Source organism: Mobula birostris, chromosome 3 (genome assembly GCF_030028105.1).
Source record: "Mobula birostris isolate sMobBir1 chromosome 3, sMobBir1.hap1, whole genome shotgun sequence".
Classification (NCBI taxonomy): domain Eukaryota; kingdom Metazoa; phylum Chordata; class Chondrichthyes; order Myliobatiformes; family Myliobatidae; genus Mobula; species Mobula birostris.
In genome coordinates this window covers 150,100,494-150,126,085 of record NC_092372.1, presented here as the reverse complement: position 1 = coordinate 150,126,085, position 25,592 = coordinate 150,100,494, and the positions used below count along the sequence as shown (strand labels likewise).

Here is a 25,592-nt window from a genome sequence, read left to right as displayed (position 1 = left end):
CTGTCTTACTGCTCAGGCATGCATGTTTAGTATAAATCACTGCAAAATGTATTGCCATTCAGCAGGATTAGACACTTATTTTCACTAGTAAAAACAGAATCTAACTGAGAGAACAAAAGGGAACAACATTTGAAGCCAAGCTGAATATTCCCACACTTTTTCACACTGTTATCAGTTGAACCAGAAGTTGTTATTAATTAAAATCTTGGCTGCACTAAACATTGTGGCGTCCTGTTTCGAAAGTCAGTCCCCGCAATTATAAGACTTTACAATGACAGTCAATAGCCTTGTCATCCTGAAGGTGCTTTCCTGTTTTCTACCATGAAGGTGAACATCCAACACAGTGAAAATATTTTAAGCACCAGACGCAAGATGAAAATTTTGCAAATTTTCAATTCCTCCTGTTATGCCACAGTAGAAGTACACTTATTGCATTTAATTCCTTGGAATTGTTAAAGAACTTGTGCAAATGATTAACTTGTCAATAAAAAATCAACCTGATTTGTAAACTGAAAGATCATATGAAATATGGTCTGAAAGGGGGGTAATCTTTCAGGGAAATTTGAGATGAATCTGATACAGAGCACTCAAGACAAAACAAGTGCATGTTCCATAATTTTTTGAGCAGACAGAATTTAATTAAATAAAAAAATGCTGGATTCATGAAATAAAAATAGCCTTTGTATTCCTTTAGCGGTTAAAGAAGAAATTTATATGTAACCCTGATACGAAAGTCAAAGACAGTTATGCTCCAAATAAACTTTTGAATTACAATCACAATTGTACTTTTTCTTCATAACTGTTGACTTGCAGTGACTGTTTGAAGTGTAGAATCACCTCAACTTAATACATACCTCCCATCTAGACTTGTAACAGGGCTGAAGCTGACAGCTGTCACTGCATCCCCTGCATCCCACACTGATGAACAGGGTTTTACAATACCAGGGCTTCCTTCAATTCTTCCAACTAAATCCATGTCACCCCATACAACCAACTAGCAAGTAAAGTGGAAACCAAAATAATTACTGAAAGGACCATGAGAACATTTCAATAATAATTAACAATTTTAAAGTGTGTAGGACAGAAAAAGATTCTTAATATTAGTAAACTAACATTTAGGGCAATGATAAATCAACATTTACTGAACTTTGCCTTCAGTAATATTTGCTAAATTGAGTACATTGGGTAAAACTACGCAGAAGTACAAAAATACAAAGACTTGAAAAAGCAATACACACAAAATATTGAGGGACTCAGCAGCCTAGGCAACATTAGATTAGATTAGATTAGATTAGATTATGAGGACACTCAGTCCTCGTTTACTGTCATTTAGAAATGCATGCATTAAAAAATAATACAATATTCCTCCAGAATGATATCACAAAATAAAAGGACAAACCAAGACTAAAACTGACAAAACCACATAATTTTAACATACAGTTGCAACAATGCAAAGCAATACCATAATTTGATAAAGAGCAGACCATGGGCACGGTAAAAAAAAAGTCTCAAAGTCCCGATCGACTCATCATCTAACGCAGGTGGCAGAAGGGAGAAACTCTCCCTGTAATGAACCTCCAAGCGCCAACAACTTGCTGATGCATTGGAAGCACCCGACCGCAGCTGACTCTGAGTCCGTCTGAAAACTTAGAGCCTCTGACCAGCCCCTCCAATACAGCCTCTCCGAGCGCCATTCTCTGCTGAGCGCTTCAACCCCGCCCCGGCCGCTGAGCAACAAGCAAAGCTGAGGACTCGGGGCCTTCTCCTCCGGAGATTCCGAACCACACAGTAGCAGCAGCAGCGAAGCGGGCATCTCAGAAGTTTCTCCAGATGTTCCTCCGTGATCTCACGTCCATCTCCATCAAATCATGATTGTGCATGGCACCCTACTTGACAAATAACAGACATCACCGGAGTGGCTGCTGCGAACTGTGTCGCATCGCCATCTTCTCCTCCCATCTATGGAAAAGAGAACAATCAATGTTTTGAATTGAGACTTTTCGGCAGGACTGGAGAAAAAAAGATGAGGGGCAGAGTTAAAAGTTGGGGGGGAGGGGGTTAGTAGAGGGAAAAACACAAAGTGATAGGTGGAACCAGGAGAGGGTCGGTGAAGTAAAGATCTGGGCTGTTGATTGGCAAAAGAGATACAGGGCTGGAGAAGGGAGAATTTGATAGGAGAGGACAGAAGACCACAAAAGAAAGAAAGGTGGGGAGGAGCACCAGAGGGAGGTGATGGGCAGGCTAGGAGATAAGGTGAGAGAGGGAAAAGGATATGGGGGATAGTGAGGGAGCTGGGAGTGGCATTACCAGAAGTTCGAGAAATCAATATTCATGCCATCAGGTTGGAGGCTACTCAGACAGAATACAAGGTGTTGTTCCTCCAACTTGAGTGTTCCTCCAACGACAGTGGAGGAGGCCATGGATAGACATATCGGAATGGAAATGGGAAGTGGAATTCAAATAGGTGGCCACTGGTAGATACCGCTTGTTCTGGTGGATGGAGCATAGGTGCTTGGCAAAGCGATTTCCCAATCTATGCTGGGTCTCACTGATATACAGGAGGCCATACCAGGAGCATTGGACACACTATATGACCCCAACAGGCTCACAGATGAAGTATTGCCTCATCTTGAAGGACTGTTTAGGGCCCTGAATGGCTGTGAGGGAGGAGGAGTAGGGGCAAGTGTAGCATTTGTTCCGCTTGCCAGGATAAATGCCAGGAGAGGGATCAGTGGGAAGGGACGAATGCACAAGTATATGACTGATTTTGGGGTAATATATTGTATCCGGTGCTCCTGGTGTGGCTTCCTGTAAGTCCCAACATAGACTGGGAGACCCCTTTGCTGAGCACCTATGCTCCATCCACCAGAAAAAGTGGGATCTCCCAGTGGCCACCCATTTTAATTCCACTTTCCATTCCCATATTTCTATCCTATCCACTGCCTCCTCTACTGTTGCAATGAGGCCAAGTTCAAGTTAGAGAACAACACCTTATATTCCGTCTGGGTAGCCTCCAACCCGATGGCATGAACATTGATTTCTCGAACTTCCGGTAATGGCCTCTCGTCTTTGTCACCATTCCCCATCCCCTTTTCCCTCTTTCACCTCATCTCCTTGCCCGCCCATCGCCTCCCTCTGGTGCTCTTCTGTGCCCCCCCCCACCATTACTTTTTTCCATGGCCTTCTGTCTTCTCCTATGAGACTCATCCCTTCTCCAAGCCTGTATCTCTTTCAGCAATCGATTTCCCTTAACCTCATCCTTTTCTTCCCTCCGGTCCTGCTGAAGGGTCTCGGCCCAAAACGTCGACTGTACTCTTTTCCATAGATGCTGCCTAGCCTGCTGAGTTCCTTCAGCATTTTGTGTGTGTTGCTTGGATTTCCATCATCTGCAGATTTTCTCTTGTTTAAGACTTGAAAAAGCAATTTTTGTCAGTTTGGGTGGTCTCTAAATTCAGCTAACTACTAATAATTCTTGAATTAACAATAATCAACATGTGTTAATTTAAAGTTTAATCTTTGATTTGCTTTGCAAAAAAAATGGTTTAACTTGTAGACGTGACTGACTGTTCCACTAAAAACTGAGATTTTCCTAATTTTCTGTTAATCTGTGTTCTTGCTACACAAATTAAACAGAAGTAAATTCAATTCTAGCATGGAATCTGGAACTACACTTAAGGGTAGTAATATCACATGATCCAACACCAAAATGATAACAAGTCTGAAAAGAAATCATGAGCCACCTGTGACCTTGAAAGGGGACTAATCAATCAAACTGCTTCTTCCTAGATAATGTTCACATTCTCAAGCACAGTCACAGCTGACCTATTCAGGTGAGCATCAAGCATTCAATCTTATTCTTAGTTCAAAGCTTGTAAAGAGTGGAGATTATTAGAGAGTTGTCATTAACAATCAGACTATCTCCCGATGAAATAACTTGAAATGTTATCTCTGCTTCCCTCCCTTATCTATCAGTTACTTCCAGCATTTCTTGTTTTTATTTCAGCCTTCGGGCGTATTTAGTTTTTGACTTTTCAATCAGAATATCCTGCCTTTGGTTTGCTCATTTAACCATACAGTTTTAGACAATAAGCCAAGTGAGACACGAATTGTGGGGATGGGGAGCTTTGTGATAACGGTGACACAGAAGATAAGGGAGAGATGAGCAGTCTTGGTTTACATTCTTCAATCATTTGAGCTGATCACAAGCCGGCATTAATATGATATGTTGTCTGGTGATGCCGATTAATCTGAGGCTGCTCGGACCGCATGCTGTCCGTTGTCAAATGCCACTTTTCTGTTAGAGGTAGCTGATCTTGCCTTCCCCCTATGTAGTACTGATCACCATCTGAAGGATAAAGAGTATAATGAACTGGGAATTGAGAAGTTCATATAAAAATACTTAGCAGGATACTTAGTAGTGTGGAGGAGCAGAAGGATCTCGGGGTACATGTCCACAGATCCCTGAACGTTGCCTCACAGGTGGATAGGGTAGTTAAGAAAGCTTATGGGGTGTTAGCTTTCATAAGTCGAGGGATAGAGTTTAAGAGTCGCGATGTAATGATGCAGCTCTATAAAACTCTGGTTAGGCCACACTTGGAGTACTGTGTCCAGTTCTGGTCACCTCACTATAGGAAGGATGTGGAAGCATTGGAAAGGGTACAGAGGAGATTTACCAGGATGCTGCCTGGTTTAGGAAGTATGCATTATGATCAGAGATTAAGGGAGCTAGGGCTTTACTCTTTGGAGAGAAGGAGGATGAGAGGAGACATGATAGAGGTGTACAACATAATAAGAGGAATAGATAGAGTGGATAGCCAGCACCTCTTCCCCAGGGCACCACTGCTCAATACAAGAGGACATGGCTTTAAGGTAAGGGGTGGGAAGTTCAAGGGGGATATTAGAGGAAGGTTTTTTACTCAGAGAGTGGTTGGTGTGTGGAATGCACAGCCTGAGTCAGTGGTGGAGGCAGATACACTAGTGAAGTTTAAGAGACTACTAGACAGGTATATGGAGGAACCTAAGGTGGGGGCTTATATGGGAGGCAGGGTTTGAGGGTCGGCACAACATTGTGGGCCGAAGGGCCTGTACAGTGCTGTACTATTCTATGTTCTATGTTCTATGTAAAACTTAGTTGTATTTGAAAAGACTATTGGTGAGCAATTTGTACTTCATAGCAGTACTATTCACTTATTCCATTACCTTGTTAATATTTGGGAGGAGATGGGATCAGGTAACAATTGGTCACGTTAGGGTTTGCACCACTTGTTTGTGTACTGGACAACATTTCATCAGCTAATTCATTTAATCAAACTAGTTCGTCTTCTTACCAAACTTAGCAAAATTCAATATCAAAGAAAAGCATTTGACAAAACTAATTATTTATTATCAACTTGAACACTGAACCCCATTACTGTCTGGGTGACTTTTGTACATTCTTCCCTGTGGGTTTCCCTAAGGTGTTTAAATTTTCTCATTCATCCCACAGACTTGCTGGTTGGTAAGTTAACTGGCTACAGTAAATTGTCTCTAACATAGGCAAGAAGAATCAGTGAAGTGTTTATGGACATGTGTAAGAGAATGGGTTATGAGAAAATAAGTGGAGGAATGGAATTGGTGGGATTACTCTGAATGCCAACATAGACTTAACGGGCTGAATGAGTTCCTATTGTGTTGTAAGGAAGACATACAATAAAAGTACAAGAATGCAGTTAAAATACTTCATATTATGCATTATCTGCACAGTTAGTATTTCAGGCTGATGACCTCAATTATTTATTAATTTCACTCGCTGGTTCCAAAATATTGAGCTGCGACATACAAACCTATTCTGGATGTATGCCAATGATATTGTAGAGCTAGATTTTAGAAGTATCACTGAAATTGTAGTAACACATCCATGTACTCTTGTACTAACACACAATAATAATCCTTAGGCAAATGTTATTCAAAACTACTAATCTTCTGGTAGTACTTCTGCAAAAATTCCTACTAATATCACATAATAAACTTGCTCTATCTACTCACCTTCTTGTCACGACTACCAGTGACAAAGTACTTGCTGTTGAAAGTCCAATCACAGGACCAAATAATTCGGCTGTGTATAGGTTTATTTTTATCACTGTGCGCAAAGAGGGAGAAAAAAGGATCTGAAAACAAACAACACAGATTATATAAAAGCCACCAATTCATTTGAAATAAACTCACTATGGACAACTATACTGTTGCAATCTCACGGCTTCCAGCCATCTCTCTCCAAGTGTCCAATAAGTTGGAGATGGAGCTTTTAACAAGCTGCACGTCCTTGAGCTATCCTCAGTCAGTGCTCATATACAGCACTTCCAAATAAGCTTATTCATTTTTGGGATCTGGATTTGCTTGCAAGGCTAGTACTTATTGCCTGTCTCTAAATGCTCCTTGAGAAATTGGGAAGCGATGGTCACAACTGAATTACTTGCCTGGCCTTTTCAGAGACCTGTGTGTCTGGAATAACATTTCAACCAGCAGAAGTAAGAATGGCAGATTTCCTTCTCTGAAGGATAATGGTTAACCAGATGGGCTTTTTGCAACAATCTGGTAGGTTTCTAGTCATCTGAGACAAGTTGTTTCAGATACTGGAAATCTGAAATAGAGAAAATGCGGGAAACACTCAAGGGACGACAGCGTGAGTGGAAAATTATGAAGTCATCGAGATCCGCAGTACAGACATAGGCATCTCAGTTCACCACATCCATGATGACCTCTTTAATCTATCTGATCTTATTTGCTTTTATTGTGTCTGTATCCTTACATGGCTTGTCTATTTAAGTACCTGTCAAAATTATTTTTTAACATGGTGATCATATCTGATTCAATCACATCTTTTGGCAACAAGCTCCAGAAACCAACTACTGTGTTTTAAAAAAATCCCCTCAAATACCCTCTTCAGCCCTTCCCTCTCAATTTAAGCCATGTTATTTTAATACACTATACCCAGAAGCTTAATCATTTTAAACTAAAGTAAAAATCAATAAAATTAAAGATGATTTAAAAATATTAAAATATAGGTAATTATCGTTAAAATGAAGCAAAATAGTTAAGAAAAACCATCCATCTTCCCCTGCTTTGTATAGCTACAATCCCTATTGACGTGAAAAAAGGGATTCAGATCCTATAACAGGTCTGCCTGGTGAGGAAACTGACAAGTAAATGCTGGTGAATCAGAGCAATGTTGTCTAGCGATAAAGCTTATTGACAGAATTGGTACGATTTGTCACTCATTCTGTCCTATTGTCAGTGCACGGCACTTGTGTGTGTCTGTCCTTCGCTATAAAAGCTACACCAAGCAAGATATCCTCCATGGCATCAAAGCAGAAGAATTCAATGATTGGCCACTGCTCAAACACCTCAAATTGCCAATAGTCAGAACCGTGAAACATTAGTAAATGCCATATTCCCTCAGTTATAAATATAATTGTGACATTCAGAAATATTGTTTAAATATTTTCAATCCTCAAACTATTTTTTACCTTGAATTTAAGCTTCCAGTTGAATTCTGTCAATTCAAATACACAACTGATTCTCCTGTTCAAACCAGAATTAGTAAAACTCACCATATGGTAAGCATACTAAAATAGAATGCCCTAATTTGCAAGCAAAGTATCTAATTTGCCTGAAATTACTACATCCATTTAAATTATGCAACTTTTATATGTTCCCATTCATACAGCAATATAATACATCTGTATTAGTCAGTTGGGGATAATGCATCACTGATTCTCTCTTTATTTCAAGCATGCAAATTGCATACAATGCAGTTGATGTTTCAAATTGTTGATAAGTGGGACAAATGCACCCAAGCCAATGCCAGTGACTCTGATGTTTCAGGAGGACTCCCTGCATAAGATTTTAAGGGCATTTCATTTCCGTAGAAGTTTTTCCCAAATGGCACAATGATAATTACTCATTCAAGATCCAAGTTGTAAATGTCCATCCTTCCTAGTTATATCAAATATTGATTTAATATTCATTAGCACTTTAAGCTGTGAGATGATGCAATAAAAGTTAAAGGGCAAAACACTACGCAGATACAAAGCAGGCACTGGAGGAGCTGAGCACCGTGATCAGCAGGCATGAAGCAGTGCACCTGAAGCCTTCCCTATCAGGTCAGCTTGAAGAAATTCTGAACAACTACCATCAACATTATCATCTGTGGAGCCAGAGGAGTCAACAAACATGACGAATGTTCCCTCTAAGGTGTGCGTGTGCATTCATCTTTTGCTCCTAGCACACAAGATAATTTAAACTGCACACAAAATGCTGTCACCCTCTACCTCACTGGCATGTTAAGTATATTTCAAAAATGTACACAATCATATTTCCTTCATGCTCTCTGATGCACATGGTGTTGACAAGGTGGAGTTTGTGATGATTTGTCTGCAGATTTTAGAACTGGATCACTTGTACTGTTTTTACTGAACAAATTATTGATTCACTATGTCAAATTCCAAAGAAATAAAGGGCTTGAAGCACAAAACAACTGCTAGTTCATTTAAAGTGGAATGGCTTAATGAATCAGTAGAAACTGTTACACTGAAAGCTTATGAGGTCAGGAATGTGCAGCTATGGGAAATATTTATGTACAATACAGACACTGATGTTACCTACATGTATTGTCATTATGCAAAAGTTGCTGAAAAATTTGCAAGTGGGAAGAAGTGGTGTGGTATTTGGAAACTTGAATTTTTAAAGCAGCATTTAGCAAGCAAATCACATATAGACAGTGTGCAAAAGCTCCAGCAAGAAAATCCTTCCTTACCCACTACAGGCCTGCTACACGTTTTGTGAGAGTGCAGATGAATGAGAGGGAAAACTATCAAACCCAGAGAAGATCAAAGTTCTTATTGAGAGTGTTTTGCTAGTTGTTAAAATGAATACCTTTATATGTAAAATTCAGTATGCACATGTTGCTGGCACTGGGCAAAAAAATTGCACAGTATAAGATTTTTCCGCACTCTGGTCATTATAAATTAGAGGGAACATTGCACTTGACCACTGTTTTACCACCATCAAGAGCAATTACACGTCATCCCACGCCCACACTTTGATAAGTCTACACCTCGCTATACTTCTACTCCTGGTGTATGTGCAGAGACTAAAGACTACAGCATCAGTAGTGAGGATGAGAAAGGTACGTTCAAGGGAGGCAGAGAAGTGCAACAGAACTGCTTTCAGTTGGTAGACTGAACAATATTCAGGGACTCATCTTCAATTCTGAGTGAATACGCCACAGTTGTTACCAACTTCATCAGCACTTGCGTGGATGAGTGTGTGCCTTTGTGAATATAATTGACATACCCAAACCAAAAGCTATGAATGAGCCAGGAGATTCATAGTCTGCTGAGGGCTAGACCTATGGCATTCAAGACCAGTGATCGAGAACTATACAAGTCCAGGTATGACCTACGGAAGGCTATTTTAAGAGTAAGAGAACACTTACAATTGAAGTTAGAGATAGAATGAGATGAACATCAGCTCTGGCAGGTTTGGAGGTCATTACTTCCTACAAGGTGAAACCTAACATCATGAATGGCTGTGGGCATCACTCACAGATGAGCTAATGTCCTTCACGCATGCTTTGAAAGGGAACCTACACCTGTGCAAATCCCTAAAACATCTGATAACCCTGTGATTTCTGATTCGAAGGCCAAAGAACCCTTGCAAATTATCATACTCTGATGCTGTACCTGATAGGGTAGCGCCAACCAACTGGCAGGAATGTTCCAAGGACAACCTCAATCTCTCACTGCTGCAGTTGAAGGTTCTCACTTGATTCAAAAGGACAACAATGACACCAATGCCCAAGAAGAGCAGGGTGAGCTGCCTCAACTACTAACGCCCAATTGCACCCACATCTACTGTGATGAAGTGGTCTGGTCATGGCCAGAACCAACTTCTGCCTGAGGAAGAACCTGCACCTGCTGCAATTCGTCTATCGCCACAATTGGTCTACATCGGATGCAATCTGACTGGTTGTCCACTTGGCCTTGGATCATCTGGACAATAGCAATGTCCAACTCAGGCTGCTGTTTAGTGATTACAGCTGAGCATTCAATACAATCATACCCTCAGTTCTAATCAACAAGCTTCAAAACCTAGGCCTCTGTACCCCCCTCTGCAACTGACATCCTTACCAGGAGACGACAGTCAGAAATAACATCTCCTTGCTGATAATCAACACTGGCGCACCTCAAGGGTGAGTACTTAGCCCACTGCTCTACTCTCTAGAGCCATGACCATGTAGCCTGGCACAGCTCAAATGCCATCTATAAATTTGCTGATGACTCAACTATTGTCGACAGAATTTCAGATGGTGACGTAGAGGCATACACGAGTGAGATATATCAACTGATTAAGTGGTATCACAACACCAACTTTGCACTCACCATCAATAAAGCCAACTAACTGATTGTGGACTTTAGGAAGGGGAAGTTGAGCAAACATACACCAGCCCTCATCGAGCGATCAGTAGTAGAAAGGGTGAGCAGTTCCGAATTCCTGCAGTGTCAACATCTCTAAAGGTCTATCCTGGGTCCAACATACTGATGCAATTATGAAGAAGGCACAACCGTGGCTATATTTCAATAGGAGTTTGAGGAGAGTTGGTATGCCACCAAAGACTCTTGCAAATTTTTACAGATGTACCAAGAAGAGCATTCTAACTGATGCTTCACCATCTTGCATACAGGGGCCAATGCCCAGGATTGGAAAAAGCTGCAGAAAGTTGTAAACCTAGCTAGCTCCATGATGGGCTCTAGCCTCACCTGCATCGAAAACACCTTCAAAAAGCGATGCTTCAGAAACGTGCAATCCATCAATAAGGAACCCAGGACATGTCCTCTTCTCATTGTTATCACTAGGGAGGAGGTACAGGAGCCTGAAAGCACATACTCAATGATTCAGGAACAGCTTCTTCCCCTCCGCCATCAGATTTCGGAATGGATAATGAACACTACCACATAATCTTTTTGCTCTCCTTTTGCACTATTTAATTTCATTTTTATATATATTTTATATTGTAATTTATAGATTTGTTAGTATTATGTATTGCAATGTACTGTTGCTACAAACCAACACATTTCACAACATATGCCAGTGATATTAAACCTGAATCTAATTCTGATTCTGGATTTGGGGAACTTAGAACTACAGGAGGAAACATAATGGACATGTCACAGCATAGGTATGATAAAATTTTCAAGTTGTGGGTGTAACCCACTTCCCTGAAATATGAAAACTCAATCCTTCAACCAGCATTACAAGTAGTACTGGAGTAATAGACATACAGGAAACAATCACCCTATCACACTCATGTCAGTATCAAACACCTATCCTCTTGTACCCTGGCTATTTAAGATTTGTCTAAATCAGGGGTTCCCCTACCATTAACCGAAGGGTCTATGGACATCTAAATGGAGTGACTGCATTTGATTCAACCATCTGCTCTGGGATGTGTTCCAGCTATCAACCACTTTCTGTGTAAAAGAAAAGTTCCCCTCAGATCTCCTTTAAAACTCCTTCCTCTCATTTTTAACCAACACGCTCTTGTTTTTGATATCCCTGCTAGTTAATCTTTTTCCTATCTATACTTTATAATCTTTCAAAGATTAAAAATGCATTTATTATCAAAGAATGTATAAATTATACAACCTTGAGGTTTGTCTGCTGACAGGCAGTTGCAAAGCAAGGAACTCTAAAGAACTCAATTTTGAAAAATGCAGACCAACCCATAGAGAAAAGAAAAAAAAACAAACAAAACAAACCATGCAAACAACGGAAGTGAGCAACAACAACAGCATTCCGAGCAAACTGAGTCCTTAGATCCAAGTTCCCGGAGCAGCTCAGAGTAGGCCCAAAGCCTCGGTATTCAGTTCATTATATTAGCGAGGCAAAACACCACAAAGTTCACAAACACGAAACACATCTGCCGAGGGCAGTATCAAAACCTTATTGTCGGGGTGAAAGAGGAACTCTCAGACTAACTGAGCTGGCGTTTAAGTTGTCCAAACCTCGCGTTAGGATTCACTGAGGCAAATCGCTCCAGGTTTAGAGTTCACTGCCAGAGCAGCCATTCTTGATCTCTCCAATCACAAACAATAGAAAATTTGCAGGTGCTGGAAATCTAAGCAGCACACACAAAATGCTGAAGGAACTCAGCTCTACTGTTGCGATGAGGCCACACTCAGGTCAGAGAAGCAACACCTTATATTCCGTCTGGGTAGCCTCCAACTTGATGGCATGAACATCAACTTCTTGAACTTCCAGTCATGGCCCCCCCTCCCCTCTTCACCATTCCCCATCCCCTTTTCCCTCTCTCATCTTATTTCCTTGCACGTCCATCACCTTCCTCTGGTGCACTTCCCCTTTTCTTTCTTCCATGGCCTTCTTCCTCTCCCACAGATTCTCTCCGCCTTCTCCAGCCCTGTATCTCTTTCACCAATCAACTTCCCAACTCTTTACTTCACGCTCCCTCACCCAGTTTAACCTATCACTCTGTGTTTCTCCCTCCTCTCCCCCAACTTCTAACTATGACTCTATTTTTTCTTCTAGTCTTGCTGAAAGGTCTTGGCTCTAAACATCGTCTATACTCTTTTCCATAGACACTGCCTGGCCTGCTGAGTTCCTCCAGCATTTTGCATGTGTTGCTCCACCTCTTTAAATTGGCTTGGTGCTCGGAGTGATACAACCTCGCCCAACTCACAACACCCTGCCTTTCTAGTCTATCTGGGCCAAAGTTGAAATTTGATATAAATCTATCAAGTCACCTCACAGCCTCCTTCTTTCCAAAAATAAAAACAAGGCTAGCCAATCTCTCTATACAACCGAAGTTCTTCAAGTCTGGTCATCATCCTGATGAATGTCGTTGGAACTGCACTTTCTCCAATTGATATTCTATGCCTTATATATGAAGGCAAGAATACCATACCCTTCTTCACCAGCCTATTTACTCATGCTGCCACTTTCAGAGAACTATGGACTCTGTGTTCATCAACGATTGTTTGTGCTCTACCATTCACAGTCAATGCCCTATCCTTATTGACTTCACAAATGCACCACCTCATACCTGTCAGGAATAAGTTCAGTCTGCTAATGTTCCACCCAACTTGCCATCTGATCGATATCCTACTGTTGCCTCAGGTAACTTTGAAGCCTTGCTATTCACAACCTAGCTAATCATATCTCCTACATTCACACCTGAGTTGTTAATATATCACAAGCAGCAAAGGTCCCAGCACCAATGCCTGCAGTGCAACACCAGCCTCCAATCTGAAAATCATCTCTTCACCACTATCCTCTGCGTTCTATCACCAAACCAATTTGAGATCGAATTTGCTAACTTGTCTCGAATCCATGTTCTTTAAAACCTCCTGAATCAGTCTATCATTGCTGTAATACAATCCATATATAAATCACCTTGTCTTCAGCCATCCTTTGTTACCTCCTCAAAAAAAAAACTCAATCAAATTAGCGAGGCAAGATTTTCCCTGTAACATGTCCTATGCTTACTGTTCCTGATCAGTTCATACCTTCCCATATGTTAATAAGTCCTATTATTTTGATATTTCTCTAATAATTTCCCTACCACTGATGTAAGGATCATTGGCCCTGTAGGTACCAAGCATATTGCCGCTGCCCTTTAAAATAAGGGAATGACAATAGCTATCCTAAGTCTACTTGCACCTCATCTGTGGTTAATGAAAATACAGAAATCGTTAGTGACCCAGAAATCTCCTCCCTTGATTTCCATGGTAGATCACACCTGGCCCCAGGGAATTATTCACAGTTACGCATCCCCAGACCCCTAACCTACAAATGACCTACAATTTATTCCATAACATGCTGCCTGTGGTCACAAAGGGACATCTAACAAAACTTGGCTTTACTAAATGCATATCCCACATGAGGAGCCAGCATTCTGGTTGGAGTTTTTTGTGAAAAAGCTCTTGATGCCAACAGGAATTTCCAAGGCTTCAAATTGTAGCTAGTAAGGGTGACACAAGCCCAACTCGATAAAAAAAACACTAATTGAAAGCATGCCCATCTGCCCAAGCCAGAAGTGTCAGAACATCAAAAATTAAACTTTCCTGACAATGAAAGGTACTCATAAATACAATTCACAATTCTGTAAACAAGAGGACCTCAGATCACTGAAGGTTTAATTACTTTAAAGCTATGATAGTTCCTCCAAATAAATCCTGCTCATGAAGGTTCTGTCCTTACCTGTATTGGATTCAGCCATTTCACGTTGTTTCCAGAGAGACCAGGTTCGGTCGCGTGAAACTGCCAACAGGAATCGATCATTTGGAGAAAATGCCAACTGGGTAATAGTTAGGCTGTGCAACGGCAAATGCAGTAGTTGTTTCCAACTGGAGGTGCTCCACAAAATAATTGCTGCATGTTCAACTTTCGAAGCCTGTAACCAAAAAAAAACATACAGAAACATTAGGGAAGATTAATGAACTTCAAGTTCTATTTTACAAGAAAGGCAAATGAATAATGTGTGATCTCAAATGAATAATGTGTGATCTCTTCTGTCATGCATGAAAATGTTAGCAGATTAAACACAAATCTTCTCTAATAAAAAAACTTTGAGTATCAATATCCTCAGTTTAGAAAAAAATATTGCCACAATCCTTTACACCTATTCAAAAAAATTGGTCATGTTAATCCTGAGATTTTTACTCTTATTCTTCATAGAGAAAAATTGGGAGTGTGGTAGATTTAAATACACCTTCAAAAGAAGTGATCTACATATTTTTGTTACAGAAATCAGCAGCCATTGATCCATAAAGGTAGGCAGGCCAGTAAGTGGAATAGCACAGTTGATTTTAATTTGAGTTAATTGTTTGGTCTCAAGCCCGCTCTCCAAGATGAGCACAATTATTTTTAGGGGAGTCCAGAAGTTTTTTCCCCACAATGAAAACGGTTTGGAAGCCATTTACTTGAGAGATCAATGCATAAATCGTTAACAGAGTAGATATCAGTTTTCCTCTCAACTACTCTTTGCAGCTAATGATACATTTTGGAAATGATGTCAACATTGTACCAAATGAGATGATGCATTGTTCTTGAAAGAGATAAATGATCAGATATAGCAAGATACTGGTAATTTGGCATCCAAGGGATTTGATGATGCTGGACTCACAGATTTTCAGGACTACTGGGTATTTCTTCTATTAATATACCAATAATTTTTAATTGACTTTTTTTTAAGATGTTACACAGTAGGTTAATAAATTTTCCAGTCAACAGCTGAGTCTAAAATAAGCACAGGAAACAGGGCTCAGTAAATTTGAAAGGAGCATGTAATGTTGAAAGAAAATTATCTGTGGAAAAGAAATGGGTGAACCAAGTGGTAAACAATTGGGATTTTTAAACAATATGATAATCAATCTGTTTTAGTGATGCAGTTTGAATAATAAATATACACAAAAGCCATAGGGAAAACACTACAGATTTTCCAACAGGATAGAACAGAGAATCTTACCCAAAATTCAGCACCTCCAATCATACAGCACTCTAGCAAATTTCCAATCAGCTGACGGCCAAAATTATAAAGTTTCAACTGAGACTTGACTTGAAATAACTGTCTCCCATCAGACATGAGTTTAACTTAACCTTTACCCTTCTACAAAATTTCCAAATAATATGAAAATATCTATTTTCCATTGTGGCCAAGGTCAATCATAAGCACTGCTTACTGTGACCCAAAATCAAAAACAACAAAAAACATCTCAGCAATTGATTAAACTCCCCTATTTTCCAAGTTCTTATTTTTTTGCACAACCAGTGAATTAACAGAAAAATCCATTTATTCACATAGTGCATTTTCAAAGTCTATACATTAGCTTAAATGTAAAATTGATGACATTCACCATCATTACTGCTGGTAACTGACAGCAAATTGCCTACAATAAGATTTCTGTGCAAGCATGGAAGCTACCATCAGTGATTCAGTATTGGGTTGCCATATACAAGAGCAGGGATGTGATGCTGAGACTTTATAAGGCACTGGTGAGGCCTCACCTTGAGTATTATGTACAGTTTTGGGCTCCTCATCTTAGAGATGTGCTGGCATTGGAGAGGGTCCAGAGGAGGTTCACAAGGATGATTCCAGGAATGAAAGGGTTATCATATAAGGAACGTTTGATGGCTCTGGGTCTGTACTCACTGGAACTTAGAAGGATGAGGGAGGATCTCATTAAAACCTTTCGAATGTTGAAAGGCTTAGACAGAGTAAATGTTGAAAGGATGTTTCCCATGGTGGGAGAGTCTAGGACAAGCGGGCACAGCCTCAGGTTAGAGGGGCATCCATTCAAAACAAAGATGAAGAGAAATTTCTTTAGCCAGAAGGTGGTGAATTTGTGGAATTTGTTGCCACATGTAGCTGTGGAGGCCGGGGCGTTGGGGGTATTTAAGGCAGAGACTGAAAAGTTCTTGATTGGACATGGCATCAAAGGTTACAGGGAGAAGGCCGGGAAATGGGGTTGAGAAGGAGAATAAAAGGATCAGCCATGATTAAATGGTGGAGGAGACTCGATGGATCAAATGGCCTAATTCTGCACCTATGTCTTATGGTCTTATATGCAACCAGACAGTGGGCTCATCACAGAGTTTAGAATTTGAGTGGAAATAAACTAATACAGCAGTTACTCCAGGTAATGCACACAAAATGCTGGAGGAACTCAGTAGGCCAGGGAGCATCAATGGAAAAGAGTACAGTCAATGTTTTGGGCCGAGACCCTTCAGCAGGACTGGAGAAAAAAAGGCGAGTAAATTTAAAAGGTGGGGGAGGGGAAGAGAGAAACAAAAGGTGATAGGTGAAACTGGTGTTGTTATAAGGTGTTGGTCCTCCAACCCGAGTGTGGCCTCATAGGTGAAACTGGTGTTGTTACAAGGTTATATTGGCGAGACCCGACGCAGACCGGGAGACCGCTTTGCTGAATACCTACGCTCTGTCCATCAGAGAAAGCAGGATCTCCCAGTGGCCACACATTTTAATTCCACATCCCATTCCCATTCTGACATGTCTATCCACGGCCTCCTCTACTGTAAAGATGAAGCCACACTCAGGTTGGAGGAACAACACCTTATATTCCGTCTGGGTAGCCTCCAACCTGACGGCATGAACATTGACTTCTCTAACTTCCACTAATGCCCCACCTCCCCCTCGTACCCCATCCGTTATTTATTTTTATACACACATTCTTTCTCTCACTCTCCTTTTTCTCCCTCTGTCCCTCTGACTATACCCCTTGCCCATCCTCTGGTTCCCCCCCCCCCTGTCTTTCTCCCCAGACCTCCTGTCCCATGATCCTCTCATATCCCCTTTGCCAATCACCTGTCCAGCTCTCGGCTCCATCCCTCCCCCTCCTGTCTTCTCCTATCATTTCGGATCTCCCCCTCCCCCTCTCAAATCTCTAACTCTTCCTTCAGTTAGTCCTGACGAAGGGTCTCGGCCTGAAACGTCAACTGTACCTCTTCCTAGAGATGCTGCCTGGCCTGCTGCGTTCACCAGCGACTTTGATGTGTGTTGTTATAAGGTGTTGGTCCTCCAACTCGAGTGTGGCCTCACTGTGACAGTACAGAAGGCCATGGATTGACATATCAGAATGGGAATGAAAGTGGAATTAAAATAGGTGGCCACCTTATATTCCATCTGGGTAGCCTCCAACCTGATAGCATGAACATCAATTTCTCAAACTTCTGGTAATGCCCCCCACCCCTTCACCATTCCCCATCCCCTTTTCTCTCTCTCACCTTATTTTGTCTGCCCATTGCCTCCCTCTGGTGCTCCTCTCCTTTCTTTTTTTCCATGGCCTTCTGCCTTTTTCAGCCCTGTATCTCTTTCACCTATCAACTTTTTTCTTCAGTCTTGCCCAAAATGTCATATGCACTCTTTTCCATAGATGCTGCCTGGCCCGCACAGTTCCTTCAGCATTTTGTGTGTGTTGCTTGGATTTCTAGCATCTGCAGATTTTCTCTTGTCCAGGTAACCCACCATGTTTATGCTTTAATCCAAGATCTTCTGATACATTATTAATTCATAAACACACCTAAGTCCCCTACAAGACTTTTTTTAAAATTCCTTCCTTTCACCAAGTTTATTTATAGAAAACAGAACAAAGAACTATGCTTTAATTTTTAACTGTTAAAGAACCTTTTGATACCCTTAAGCATTCACCGTGTTCTTACACTTTGATAGTTCTAGTTAATACTGTGAAGTATCTTAGATGACAATAAGTACTTCCCACTATTATGAATGTAGTAAGTTTTGGTTATGTAATGCTCATCAAGAGAGAGAATGCCTCATTATTAAGAATCCTCCAGTTGATCGATTATAAAAGAGAAGGTAACCTTTAGATACCGAAGTCAGTGCTCAGTGCCATCAGTTCATCACTGCTCAGAGGTTCCAAAACATTCCAGGTCAATAAACTTCCAATCAAATTAGAACAAAAACTTCTGTGAAGAGAGGACAAAACTGCAGAGGCCCATATGGAGATATTTTGCTTCATCTTTAGCCACTGGAAAAGTTCCTAAAGGCTAGATTATGGGTAATGTTGTTATATTGTTTATAAAGGGTAGCAAGGGCAAAGGGTGGTCATTCTGACATCAGATGTGGGCTAGTTATCAGAGGGAATTCTGAGGGGCATGATCTGCCAGCATTTGGATAGTCAATCTGATTAGGAGTCAACATAGCTTCCTGCATAGGAAGTCATGCTTTATGAATCTTTTTGGTTTTTCGACTAAGTAACCAAAACGGTAGATGAAGTTGGACTTTAGCAAAGCCTTTGACAAAGTACCGCATGGTAGGCTGGACTGCCAGGTTTGGTGCCATGGAATCCAGGGACAGCCAGTTAGGTGGATTATCCTCTGCTATTGAGCATAAAGGTTTCATATCATAACACTACTCACAAACAACAGCTTTTTGTAGTAAGAATTTTGCCTATCTCCATTACATTTCCACTAGTCTATTCTTCTTCTTCACTTGTACAGTCATTAGATTTGACCATGTTAACTATGAACACTTACACACCAGCCAGTTACACCAACAAAGCTCTTCTGTGATAAGTTACCACGAAATGGAACACGAGAGCGCGGCCCTTAAATATTAGTTTGTGATTTGTAAACGCTACATTTCTGATTGAAGAATGGCTTTAAAAACATGCAAAAGTAATTCACCAAGTAATTGTAGGTTCAGATAGAAGTCCATGACAATTATAAAACACAGGTAAAACAGTAGAGCCTCATAATGGAAAACCAACATCAATGGTGGTACAGGATTTTCCATTTATATTTAAGTAGAGTTGCTCAATCTTCAGCCAGAGAAATTATTCCTGAGGGAAATCGCTAACTACCGCTGAAGCTAAAGGAACACATCTATTCACAGTGAAAGACATCATGAAGTAAACTCTGAGTATTAAGTTGATTTACCTAACAATGTGGAATTAATATTTTCAGTATGTAATTATTATTTTTCTAATGTAATTGCTTGATACCTTACATGCTGAAGCCACCACAGTCAACGAGGAATTGCAAGCAACACAGAACACTTCATAGCCATGCCCGTATCTGTTGAGGGAAGGAAGACATTTGAGATGTGTATGGTAACATTTCAGGCCTCTCCTGCCATCACACTTCAACAAACCCCTCGTCAGCACTTTGCAAAGTTGTGTCAAACTCCTGATTTTGCAATTGCCCAAGCCATAACACCAAATGGCTGACTCTATGATTGCCCAGGTCCCAGGCTCCAATTTGATTCCTTTTAGACACCCAATACTACCATGGTCTAAATTCTTATCCCTTCCTTCTGCGGTCTAATCATCTGAACAATTGGGCTGAATCGCCTTCATCCAAACATTTAGTTTATTCGGCACCCCCCAACATCCCTACTGTTCTCAACTCTCAACCATGATGCTTACTCAGCTGGACTTGCTGCATTTGGCTATTTGGTAGCAAATCTCTGATGTTAGATGGCACATTTTCCGTACCAAAACAGTAGTTTAGAGATAACTATAGTTTTCAATGACAGACCAACAACTTAAACACAAACTGCTGCTGAATCCAGCAAGTTTAAAAATGAAAGTGCAGGAGAATGAAAATACAGGCCGCTTAAACTAAAGTATTCATAAAAGGCAAGCTATTTCTCTTTGTTGATGAACAAACATCATGTAAAAGAAATGACAGTGTTGCTACTGAACAGATTGATGGATGTGCTCCTAGGGAAAAAAAGATAGGAAATAAAATTTAAAATGAAACTCTAAAAATCAGAAAACCTGAGCAAAATGCATTATGAGAATATTGGTACAATGTAATACTACACAGCAATACAAAATTGTAAATCAAACATCATTCCTGAACGAGTCAATGACATTATTACAAAACTTCATAAATTGTACTTTTGTGAATAGTATTCCATATTTACCTTGTTATTATCCCATTGCTGTAAAGCACAAATATAAACAAGACAGCCAATCCATAGTTTTGGCTTCACTATGCAAAAAAAAAAATAAGACGTACATTTATATTTAAGGGCAAAACAACTCATTACATGCAAGCACAGTTTCTGGTCAGAAGGCTGTGGGAAACGGGTTCTGATTCTCTGATTACACTTCCTGAAGTGCCAACTAGTTAATCTTCATGCAAGCACACTTGCTAACAAGCAGTCATGGGGAAAAATTACTAACTAGACGTTTTCTCCTTTTTCTTGTTATCTTCTCACTTTGAGGAGTAACTTTGCTTCTGGAGGTACTGATGAAAGTTCTGTGACCTGAAACACTGACCCTGCCGTTCTTTCCAAAGAATGATAACTGACCTGTTGAAATCTTCCCGCATTTTTGGTTTTTGTTTCAAATTTCCAGCATAAGTAGTTGTATTTTTTAAACTGAACTTTTGCTAGTGAGATGTGCGAGACAGAAATTTTCTCGATACAGTTTATCTTCATGATGAAGTGAATGCATGCAATCATAATCTACAAGAAATTAAGTTTACAAAATAAGCTTGCAAAAGCAGATAATCTATTTTTTGAAAGCTTTCTTTCTCTCAAAGGGGGAAAAAAAAGCACCAAATGGAGAAAGAAAAGAACAATTGAGAAAATATCACCTGTAGCAACAGTGCCAATTTAAAGCACAAAACATTTTTGAAAATATTCACAAATAACATGCTTAAATATTTTGTAATTCTAATTCCTCTATTTAATCTGTAATACAATTTTCTTTCCACAATGCATAATGCCTCAAGAAAATTGATGTTCAAAGTATCACTGTACTGCAGCAATCAAGATTTAAAGGCATCAGTTACTGACAGCAATGGTAAAAGATTAATTACTTCCACCAACATCTCACAAAGCTCGTCCTTAGATCATCAATTCACATGCTAAGTTTGAAGTTAAATCCATGCAGTATAAGAAAATCAGTGCAGATAAGGTGGTGTAGAACAAATGGAAGTGAATTAATGGATCTTTGTGCTATTGATTGCTGAGCTGCTGTTTGTGAAGCTCACTGCAGTACTCAGCTTTCAGGAGTTCAGGCTGATTTGGGCCTTTGCGTCACATACTTTGATGCGACAAGTCAAATTACAACATTCAGATCTGTACCTCACTAAGAAGATATTTTTATTAACTCATCAGGCATTAGTGTTCAGTTGTAGATCAAAAGAGTAAATAAGAGTAGTGTTGAACTAATAATGCATAATAATAGCTGGCAGTGAAGTTACCAGACAGTACCCATTAGAATAAACTCAACTTGAGCTTTCTTCCTGATATATGATGACTCTGAATGCTCATTCAGCATCACAACATTACAGTTAAGATACCAGAACTAGTCATCTGAACTAAACATAAATCCTTAGGTAAATATCAGAATACAGTAGTAGATAAAAAGTATTTTCTTTTAGTTAAACACAGCCCTCTCAGGAAGTAAACTGGTGTAGTAAAAGCTGCAGCATCAATATCTTGATCATTCACAGCCAAGGTCTACGTGTGCTTAAATACATTTTAAATCACTTTACGAACACATACAACTGCCTGCTGCTGAGCAAAATCCCCATTGGAAATTCACTGCCTTTTTGTGTGTGTTGCTTTTCAATATACATAATAGTGCATTACAATGTGTAAAAATATTCAGAAATTGTAACCTTCGTTACTGATATGAAAAATACTGATTTAAATCTTCACAATTCTAAGACACGTTTAACTAGCTTCAATATTATATTTTAAGCAGAGAACCCTACAGTAACCAACATATATTTTGATTGAATCTACTGAAGGTAAAAATCTGAAATGCTGCCTCCACTGCAACTAATTAACCTAGTTCTGTCATTAGAACCAGCTGCTAATCCATCCTGAAAATAAACTCTATTGCAAGATCTAACATTTATCACAAGCATTTTAACTTCCTTCTTTAGGTTGGACCTTGCATCTTCAATTATCATAATGTTACATAGGATTAGTAATTTAATAATCTGAGATGACATGATGATCATTAAAAATGAGATATTTTATTCAAAATTATGGAGTAAAAAGATGAGCTTTATTTGTCACATGTACATCAAACACATGGTGAAATGCCTCGTTTGTATCAAATGAAATCAGTGAGGATTGTGCTGGGCAGTTCAAGTGTTACCACGATTTTGGCACCAACATAGCATATCCACACTCATTAACTCAAATATCTTTGGAATGTGGAAAGAAAGCGAGCACCCAGAGGAAACCCATGTGGTCACTGGGAAAATGTACAAACTCCCCAAAGGCAACTGAAGGAATTGATCCTCAATCAGTGATAGCTGGCACTGTAAAGTAGCAAACTAACTTCTATACCAGGGGCCGGCAACCTTTTTGCCTCTGTGGGCCGGACCGTGTACGAATGAACAGACGGTGGGCTAGATAAATGCCATAAAAAACTTGAAATATGGTAATTATCCATTTAAATACATCTAGTTATGTTTTGCCTCAAATTAATGAATAACACATGCTAGAAAATCATTTGTGCTTAACCAAGGATGCCAATTAGTAATCAAAGAACTCAGTTTAGTTGCAATTTATTTCAATCAAGGCATCTTTTGAATCTATTAAAAGGACACAAAGAATCTTTAAATATAAATCGTATGAACATGATGCATTGAATGGTGATAAATTAAGTATAATAAAAAAGAAAATTTTAATGCAGTCGATAAATCAACGTGAAACTTGATGCTGTTTGTTGCTTGAAAGCTTCTCAATATTGGGTGTCAGACTTGTTGATGCCAAGAGCAAGATATTATCCAGATGGGCATCAGTTAATCTTGTTCTCAAATGGTTTTTGGTGTGTTTCATTTTTGAATATAATTGCTCACACAGATAAGTGCTGCCAAACAATGACGCCATCTTTTTTGCATGGTCCACTAAGTTAGGATACTTCCCACTTGGATGAATATATTTTCTATAGAAGTCAAGCACTAACACATCTTCAGAATGAAATTTCGATCTCAAAATGTTGTCACACTGTATCTCGATCAATTCCATTTGAAAAAATTTCTGATACAGTGTCCACTTCCACATCAAATGGAGTAGCAAACAGCTTGAACTAATTTGCATGTAAACAAAAATCAGCAAAATCTAGGCAAATAAGACAAACTGGTTTCCCAGCTTGCTCGATATAAAGAAGTAATTTACTGTAACCAAATGTCTCGGAAATTTCGGCACTCAGTGTCTACCTTCCTGCATTTTGCATTCATTGCCATTGGAAATTTTTTCTTCGATTTTATTTCGAAACGCATGTTATTCAACAAGTATCATAGCACATGTAAATATCTGGATATTTAGCGTGGATTTCTTGTTGAAACATAGTGACGCTGTTTCTGTTTACAAATTTGAACAATCCCATCTGAAAACCTGCGCGTTCACGGAGAGTATCTAATACATATTAATAAGGAAGTCTGCCTTCCCGTCATTCATTCAGTGTTTGGTTTGGAAATAAATGGAACCTGGGGCCAGTGTAACAAGATGCCATACATGTCCATCAGTGTGGTCAGGTGAAACACTCAGAATAAGGAAAAATTGCTTGCAGGCCGGATAAGCATAGTATCTCAATATTTGTTCGTGGGCTGTAGGTTGCCTACCCCTGTTCTATACTATACTATCACACCACCCCTGTAATGAATGCACACAATCAGTGAAGAAACTCTCCTGATGGCAATACAACACTGAGCTCCGGGGTATATTCAGTGCTTTTGAGATGGTCTTGCACCTTTCACCAGATGTGTGCTTCTCTATTATCATTTCCCTGACTTGTCTTGAATGCTCTTTCACCTTCATTTTGGTTTGGGCAGTTGAAAAACCTAACACGCTGCTCATCCTTACAGAGGGAGAATTTACTCTTATGAATTCATTGGAAACAGGTGATCCTCCAGTTTTCTACTTTAAAAAGTTGGGTGAGTTGCTAAGGTAATATCATACTGCACCTGAGTGGATGAATACTTTTTCAGCCTCATAATTTTAGTTAATTTTTAGTAAGTTGTTGACAAAATGTTTGATTTGACATGATGCACAATGTTTTGTAGATTAGCTCAAAAAATCCTACTTCAATATATTTTAAATTTAGAAAACGAGATAGTAAAATGCAAAAATAGTTGGGGGGGGCTGATTACTTTTTCAAGGCACTGTATCTTTAAGCGTATAAGGAAGTAGCTACATCTGATGGATGCTTAGCTGGCTCCTCATCATGCTAGAACCAGTAGGAGCCCAAGGTGCTGGCCCTGAATTTGCAGCTGTATCTGGGTCTAATTCTTCTGAAGTCGCAACAGGTTCTTGATCAGGTTTCCTGGAGTCCACTGGTGCTTGCTGTGGGGTGTGTCCATCTGTGTTCCACAATATACTGTTACTGTATCTCCAGTTCTCCTTGCTACCCTCCCTAGATTCTCCATCACTCTGTGGATGACCGTCTTGTCCACATTTGGACTGACTCTGCCTCAGGGCTTCTCTGGCCAGACTCAGCATGTCACTCAATGGTGATATGTCACCACAGCCTGGTACAGAGAGAGAGGGTTGTGCAGCAGCTTCTGTTGAAAGGTGAGCCACTGATGCATTTGGTGCACTGCTCAGTCTTTGTGTGCTCCTATTAAATGGTGAACACACATGTATTTCCAAGTTAGGTCACCTTTGAGCACTCTCACCTTAAATGAGAGTTCATCTTTCTTTGGGTTTGAATGTGAAGCAGAGGGCACAAGTTCATGAGGACTGGGTAAAAAAAAATCTGGTGCAAAACTTGACAAGAAGCTGGTTCCTATCTTTGTCTGCTGCTTTGATTTCATCCTCTGCTGAGCAACTACATTTTATTAGAGGGCTTCCATTTAGAAAATGAGACAGTAAAATGTGAAAATGATTGTTGGGGTTGAATACTTTTTCAATGCCCTGTATGCGAGTCACTTAGTAACGAAATGTCAAATCTTAAGTGTTAGTGATAAACAACTTACAGCTTCTGAACTTCAGCCCAGAGTGTGTTCTGCAGAAGGTGATCTTCTGATGGGGGCTCTGCAGGAAGTTAGTGGAACACAATGAGTCAAATGAAACTAAGGAAATT

At 39.9% G+C, this 25,592-nt stretch overlaps 1 protein-coding gene across 2 annotated transcripts in view; it reads right to left on the bottom strand.

Moving 5' to 3' along the window:
- Positions 1-25,592, bottom strand: part of elp2 (elongator acetyltransferase complex subunit 2) — a 134,506-nt gene that overhangs the window by 12,491 nt on the left and 96,423 nt on the right. For both annotated transcript variants that reach the window (XM_072253437.1, XM_072253438.1), the window contains exons 16-20: positions 25,486-25,543; positions 19,536-19,608; positions 14,257-14,449; positions 6,025-6,146; positions 855-994 (exon numbers count right to left, since the gene is read on the bottom strand). In XM_072253437.1, the coding sequence (XP_072109538.1) occupies positions 855-994; positions 6,025-6,146; positions 14,257-14,449; positions 19,536-19,608; positions 25,486-25,543 (586 nt within the window). The remainder of the gene's footprint in view (positions 1-854; positions 995-6,024; positions 6,147-14,256; positions 14,450-19,535; positions 19,609-25,485; positions 25,544-25,592) is intronic.